At 31.4% G+C, this 8,074-nt stretch overlaps 1 protein-coding gene across 1 annotated transcript; it reads left to right on the forward strand.

The window, feature by feature from the left end:
- Positions 1-1,643: 1,643 nt before the first annotated feature.
- LOTGIDRAFT_174229 (hypothetical protein) lies at positions 1,644-7,597 on the forward strand (the record flags this gene model as incomplete). Its single annotated transcript, XM_009052561.1, has 3 exons — positions 1,644-1,714; positions 4,591-4,735; positions 7,460-7,597. The coding sequence occupies 3 exons, from the start codon at positions 1,644-1,646 to the stop codon at positions 7,595-7,597; spliced, it is 354 nt and encodes a 117-aa protein (XP_009050809.1).
- Positions 7,598-8,074: the final 477 nt, after the last annotated feature.

Raw genomic sequence — 8,074 nt, forward strand, 5'->3', positions numbered from 1 at the left:
CGTATGTCATTCTTCACTTTTTCTCGTGAAGGAAGTTTTGTTTTCTGTATAGAAAGGATTTAATTATTTCTGAAATTAACTGTCTGCTACTAATATTAAGATATAAAGGGAATTACCATATTATTTCATATAGGAAATTGAAAATAGCACAGTTTTTCATGAAATATAAGACATTGTTAATATTTAATTTTCGCAAACATACCTACTCTAATAAGTTTATTTATGAAAATTTCACATAGGATATTAAAAATAACACACTTTTTAATTTTTTATATCTAATTTCAGTAAATAATCATATAAAAGTCTTATTAAAGACCTTAAGATTAGGTGGTGAAAGACAGTAGTACAACTTAAAGAGTTACTACCTCTTAGAATAAATTAAATTTGAACTTCTCAAACATGACCAATAAGAGCTTATATTTATCAGTTGACTAACTTGGTTTCATAACTATACAACAGAATCCCTGTATAAATCCATTAAGTCGCAGTCTGATAAAAATTTACCCTTATTGGCCAAGTCTGAAAATGTAAATTTAATGTTCATAAGAGGTAGTATTCCTTTAAATAATATTACGTTGTGGGTGTATCAAACCTAATTGTTGTAATCAGTCCAAGTCAATGACTTATCTACGCCTACATTATACATCATTGTTTAACACTGGACAGGATATAAACCACTGAAAATGAAAATGAAAATATTATTACGAAAAATAAAATTTTCATCAGAAATCTTATTGTTTAGGAAATTTTGCATAAAGAATCCTAATGATAATTATGTGATTTTATAGAAGATGAATAGATAAATATCAACATGTATATAAATATAAGTGTGTAACATATATATTAATTATATCAATACAATTGTTACAAATACTTGATAAAAATAGTTGTGTAGAAATACTTGATAAAAACAGTTGTGTAGAAATACGTGATAAAAACAGTACTTGATAAAAACAGTTGTGTAGAAATACGTGATAAAAACAGTACTTGATAAAAAACAGTTGTGTAGAAATACGTGATAAAAACAGTACTTGATAAAAACAGTTGTGTAGAAATACGTGATAAAAACAGTACTTGATAAAAACAGTTGTGTAGAAATACGTGATAAAAACAGTACTTGATAAAAACAGTTGTGTAGAAATACGTGATAAAAACAGTACTTGATAAAAACAGTTGTGTAGAAATACTTGATAAAAACAGTTGTGTAGAAATACTTGATAAAAACAGTTGTGTAGAAATACTTGATAAAAACAGTTGTGTAGAAATACTTGATAAAAACAGTTGTGTAGAAATACTTGATAAAAATAGTTGTGTAGAAATACTTGATAAAAACAGTTGTGTAGAAATACTTGATAAAAACAGTTGTGTAGAAATACGTGGTAAAAACAGTACTTGATAAAAACAGTTGTGTAGAAATACTTGATAAAAACAGTTGTGTGCAATTTTAAGGCATAAACACTACAGTTCAGAATCAAACAAAACCAATTTATTAATAAAAACAATATTTATATATTGTATAAAATGTAGTGACAAACTTTATTCACAATGGGATAATCCATTGCTTTTATGAAGGATGGTGATGCATTTTGGTATTTGACAAGAGAATTACTAGTGGAATAAAACAGGAAGAATTATTTAACACAATGGATTATGATATTAAGGAAAAAGTCTATCCAATATGTTTTATAAATCAGTTATATATAGCTTTATATAGGTGAGAATTTAATCTCAACAATTTGATTTTTTTTCATTGGTTGGCTTTTTTGTGCTTAAATTTATGAAAGCTATATACACCAAAATCTAAAGAAATTTTTCCCTTTATTTATCTGAAAGTTTTCACTAAAGGTACCTCGTTGTTTTAGAAAGCCAAAAACTAGTTAAAAGAGTGAAGTGAAATATTGAACATCGTATTGAGTTTTGTTGTTGTTTGCTTGTTAAAAAACTAATGTATGAGTTATTGTAAAATAAACGCCCAGAGTAATAATACTTATTCTGAAGGTTTCAACTATAAATATTCAGACATTATCAGGCCAAACTCCAAAACTAGATGAAACTTATTTTACATGGTCCAGAATTTTGTCCATTACACCAATTGACATGGTCCTGTTTAACCCATGAGGACAAACATAGCGTGGGTCACTGCTTGAAACCTCGTAAAACCATATATGATGCGGAATTACTTTTCAAGAAAACTATTTCTACGCGTATTTTGTTAAAATCTTTTTTATTATTTTTTTTACCGCTTTACGTGGTTTTCATTCTTTGAAAATATAAACCTTGTATAACAATTTAAAATCTCCGGCCTATTGAACCAAAAACTCGTATAATAATACAGTATACGAGGTTTTTCATTTTCATCAGCAGAAAAAGGAACATTGAACCTCGTATTTAATTAGTGCTTTTTGAGTTATTTACAATCAAGCAAAGAATATGAGGTTTTGACCACAAGATCTGTGCCTTTACGAGCTTTCGAACGGTACCAAAAAGTCAAAATGACCAAATATGGCATATACGAGGTTTCAAGCGGTCACCCATGAATATTAGTTTCTTTATTTTACATAGATAAGAATTAGCTTCAATACAAGAAAAATCAAATAGCTGCTTTAAAGTTTGAATTTCTATCAAAAGAAACAATGACTGTAAAAAGTTGAGCAAGTGAAGGAATAAATCTGATGTGTCATGTTTTAAATTGAGGTATAAGTTTCTTCCTTTCCAATCTGATCAGAAGTGTCTATCTTTTAATTTATTTGAATAATTGATAGTTGAAGTTAAAGTGTGACTTGCTAGAATTTCTGTTCGATATTCACCAAAACTTATTCTTGAAAACTTAACTTAAGATGATGAAATGAATGGAGTTTTACGTCCTACTAACTTAGGATGATATTATTGTTCAAATCCAGTGGCGGAGCCAGGTTTACGTCCCAGGGGGGGTGAGATATCTGAGGTTGCCCAAATTTCTAACTTAGTTGAAATCTGTGCCCGAATTGGCTTTTTTTGGTTGTGTAAAAAAAAGTTCTAAACTCTACTTTCGGGCTGCGATTTCAATTTTTGAAATATGTAAAATATAATCATACGAATGACATTCGGGCAGTGATTTCGATTCTTAAATAATATGAATTATGAAATATTATTATAGAATACAATCGGGCTATCAATTTAAAAATATACAGTTATAGTATAGGATATTCGGGCAAAGATATGATTTCATTTTTAAATTCCAAAAAAATAAAAATAAAATCGGGACATTAAATTTTTTTTTTTAATGCCTTGCCCGAAAAACTAGCCTTCGGGGCTGCGAGGAGGGGCGGTTGCCCCCCCTGCTCCCCCTGTGGCCCTGCCACTGTTCAAATCATCTTATTGGTCAATTGACAAACTTGATTTTAGAATTAGTTGAATTATACAACCAGATTACTGTAATTTTAAGATGCCTGAGGCACCCCCTGGAAAATTTTGTGGCTCCTGCTTGACCCCCTCACCTAATTTTTCCTAGAAACGCCACTACATAGAAGCTGTAGTATATACAGCTCAAATGGATGCTTTCACTATTTGTACTGAAATTCATTACATGTATACATTATATTGGTGTTGTAATTTTAAAAGGAAGACCATCTTTAAAATTATATTTCCTATTTTCAACGTTACAAGTCTAGTCATAGAGGATGTATATGATTATAAAGGAAGAGGGAAAATCCTTAATCTATAAATTATTTGTTTATTTTTCATGTTATAAATGCATTACTTTGTTATTCTGTTTTTTGTGAAGGATGAAGTAAAATCATTGGAGCATACAATTAGTAGTTTTACAGTGGCATCTTATTTCATTTTGAATATTGTTTTTAAAGATTGCTGTTTCCAGCAATATTTGGGTTGTTTTCAGTTGAAATTTCTTACAGAGAAGCATGTTTAAATGAAATGTAGACATGCAAAGCTTTGTACTTTCATAAGACATTAGCTCTCTTGGATTATATTTAAGAAAATGAGTTAATTTTTAGATGGATAATTAGTGATTATTTTGTAAAAATGTTCATTTCTCGGCCCACGTTTTTAGCGCTGTCTTCTCATTCTTATGATAGCTTCTTCTTATGGTAAGATTAAAGTTACAAATCATTACCTTTATTGTATTTTAGTAATGTTAGAAATTTCACATTTCTCCAACATTTCTTAATCTTTTAGGGCAGCAGCATGTTTGATTAAAACTATTTGATATTAGATGATTCATCTAAAATGTTAAAGCTTTTAAAAAAAAATAGAATTTGTGCTGTGCTCTGTTCTGTGCAAGGTGGTATTTTGTATTTTCTTTTCTTGATAATTTTGTACCAAAGTGGGTGTATGTTACTATATTTAGAAATTGATAGTATCTTTTTTTGTAGGTGCATATATTTTGAACTATTTTTAGACTCTTTAAAGATAATTGAAATATTACGTAATAGAAAATGAAACATTGTTGTTACAGAGTTTCACACTGTGCAATTTAGACCACATGTTTCAAGTTATGTTTTCATATTTCTATATTGCTCTACAATTGAAGTATTGAGCTTTATTTTAACATTGAAAATATTTTGTGACTGTATCAAAATATGTATTTTTCAGTGATGGCGGGTTTCTATCTCACAACACCTCACGAGATACGTATCCTACACCTATTCCTACTAAAGTTGTTAATTATAATTCTGAACTTAGTAAATCAGCTGATCCATTATACGACCTTCCAGCGTATGATGATTTCAAACCAATGGTAAGTCTCCATTTATTTCAATATATTACTATTTTACAACCCTAACTCTATCAGACCACCGTTACTTTTTAGCAGACAACCATAACTCTATCAGACAACCGTTACACTTTAGCAGATAACCATAGCTCTAGCAGACCACCGTTACTCTTTAGCAGACAACCATAGCTCTAGCAGACCACCGTTACTCTTTAGCAGACAACCATAGCTCTAGCAGACCACCGTTACTCTTTAGCAGACAACCATAGCTCTAGCAGACATTCCTAACTCTAGCAGACAACCGTTACTTTTTAGCAGACAACCATAGCTCTAGCAGACATTCTTAACTCTAGCAGACCACCGTTACTCTTTAGCGGACAACCATAACTCTAGCAGACAACCGTTACTCTTTAGCAGATAACCATAGCTCTAGCAGACAACCGTTACTCTTTAGCAGACAACCATAGCTCTAGCAGACATTCCTAACTCTAGCAGACCACCGTTTCTCTTTAGCAGACAACCGTTACTCTTTAGCAGACAACCATAGCTCTAGCAGACATTCTTAACTCTAGCAGACCACCGTTTCTCTTTAGCAGACAACCGTGGCTCTATCAGACAAATAGCTCTTTAGCAGACAACCACAGCTCTAGCAGACAACCACAGCTCTAGCAGACAACCACATCTCTAGCAGACAACCACAGCTCTAGCAGACAACCACAGCTCTAGCAGACAACCATAGCATTAGCAGGCAACTATTGCTCTAGGAGACCACCATGAATCTAGCAAGCAACAATAGCTCTAACAGACAACCATATCTCTATTAGACAACCACAGCTCTAGCAGACAACCATAGCATTAGCAGGCAACTATTGCTCTAGGAGACCACCATGAATCTAGCAAACAACAATAGCTCTAACAGACAACCATAGCACTATTAGACAACCATAGCTATTTAGCAGACAACCACAGCTCTAGAAGACAACCATAGCATTAGCAGGCAACTATTGCTCTAGGAGACCACCATGAATCTAGCAAACATCAATAGCTCTAACAGACATCCATAGCTCTAACAGACAACCGTAGCACTATTAGACAACCATAGCTCTATTGGACAACCATAGCTCTTTAGTAGACAACTGTAGCTTAGCAGGCAACTATTGCTCTAGGAGACCACCATGAATCAAGCAAACAACAATAGCTCTAGTAGACAACCCTAATTCTAGCAGACAACTGTTACCAACAACTACCCAGTTTGTGATATCAGCTTCTCCTGAAAGAGAATGTTAGCCTATCATATACCAACCAATCGTATTTTCTATATACTATAAATAAGAATACATAAATGTATTAAGACAAATAAAATTATTCAGCAGGTAGGTAACCAAGTCACAATGTTTCCTCCATAGTCTGTCAGTCCACAAATTTCCACTTACCCGGTAAACCAAAAACACAAACCGCACTATAGACAATGTACATCATGGGAAATTGGTTAACAGTTGGAAAAGTTAAAAGAAACTTAGCCAAAAATAATCAAGGGAAATAACTCAATTGGAACTTTTTCTGATGGCTGCCAATAAATAACAAATCTAGTGTATAGATTTCTGCAATTTTCTTCTGTTATTTTTGTTTTTGGTCTCCATTTTAAAATTTAAAAGATTTATACTAAGATACATGAAGGGTGACTATTGCAGTAAAGATGTAAGTATTAAGTTCAACTTGACATTGTGAAGATACCATGACATATTTCACCTTCTTATTGAAAACTCAGTGAAGAAACAGTGAAATATTTCTGTAGTTAAAGAAAGTTTATTACTTGTCACATACACTCTGACAGAATACATCATTTTTATTTCATATTGAGTAAAGAATGTCACCTAACTTCAAAATATGTTTACCAACTTGTCCTGGTCACCTTTATACATATGTATAAATGTACCTAGGGATTTGAAATATATATCCAACTGTACTTGAAAATTTGTCATATATATCTAACTGTATTTTAAATTTTTAAACAACTGTATTGTATAATACAATTCGACGTTAAATAATGAATTTTCCACAATTCCTTACATGCAAAAATCTGTAAAATCTTTTATAGAGCAAAGCATTTGATTGGTTGATTATTAAATGACCCAGAACTGTATATGTAAAGCAAGCTTTTTAGATCATGGATGGTAAATAATGTAAAAATAATATCCAGATTTGCATTTTGATCAGATTCACTTAAATCATATTAAATCATTATATACATGCTTTCCCTTAAAATTAAAAAAAAAATAAACAAAAAGAGATCTATTCATATTTCAAATAATAGCTGAAGTGAGACGTAATTATTTGATATGAAATTCTTCACATATTATAAATGTTAGACAGAGCTAGACATGTATTCACATGTAGTCAAGCTATAATATATATTGGTAACATGACAGAATGGTCTGGTAATGAATAAGGATGGTTGTTGTGGAAGAAGTAGGCACTGTTATGTTAGTGGTCTGTGCTGTGTCATTATGCGGGTGTTTCTCTTTAAGAGACTTATTATTCAAGTTTTTATGTGTTGTTTAGTATGGTGATGAATATGTTATAACTGAACGCTTCATGAGATATTAACAAAACCACAATAAATCATTAGCTCTGTCTGGGGGGGGGGAGGGGTTTGCTCAGTGATTATTCTGAGTTTCTTTGTTTTCATGCCCTGTGAAATTTTATATCACAAAATTCTTTTCCATTTTTTTTTACAAAATATTAAAGTTAAAGGGAATTTTACTACGAATTGTTTTAATTTGTTCTGAGAAATTACCGCAACTGGCTGTTGCCAATAAAATTAAATATCAAATATCAGCCCTGATGCCTGATGCCACTGCTAGTGCTTGTGCATCGACAACCTAGACAACCTAGGATCTTTTAGGATCTGATTTATTTTGGTTTAAAGGTTATTTGGTTAACTTTAACCTCATTGTATAAGTGGTTATTTAGTGTTACAATGGGAGATGAATTATGCTAAAATTACAAAGACTGAATATAAATATTCTCAAACATTAGTGACTATAGGTTTAGTTGCAACTGCCCAATATAATTACTACTTCAGTTTCTATTCATGATCAGTTTAGCTTAGTTTAACAAATATAAAGAAATAATTGATTGCTTTCTAGTATGGACTATAGTACTTTGTACATTAGTACATTATATTAGTGACCGGATATTAGTTTAATGTCCAGTGAAATTGTTATGTAAATAAGGTATGATACTATAATAGATAACTAACAATATCCCAGTTTTGTGAGGGAGTACAAAGAAGAATTGTTGGTTAATAAATGAAAGAATTTTAGAGGCAAGTTATGCTTGAATAATAGATCATCAATGTAG

The sequence above is a fragment of the Lottia gigantea genome (genome assembly GCF_000327385.1).
Source record: "Lottia gigantea unplaced genomic scaffold LOTGIsca_187, whole genome shotgun sequence".
NCBI lineage: Eukaryota > Metazoa > Mollusca > Gastropoda > Lottiidae > Lottia > Lottia gigantea.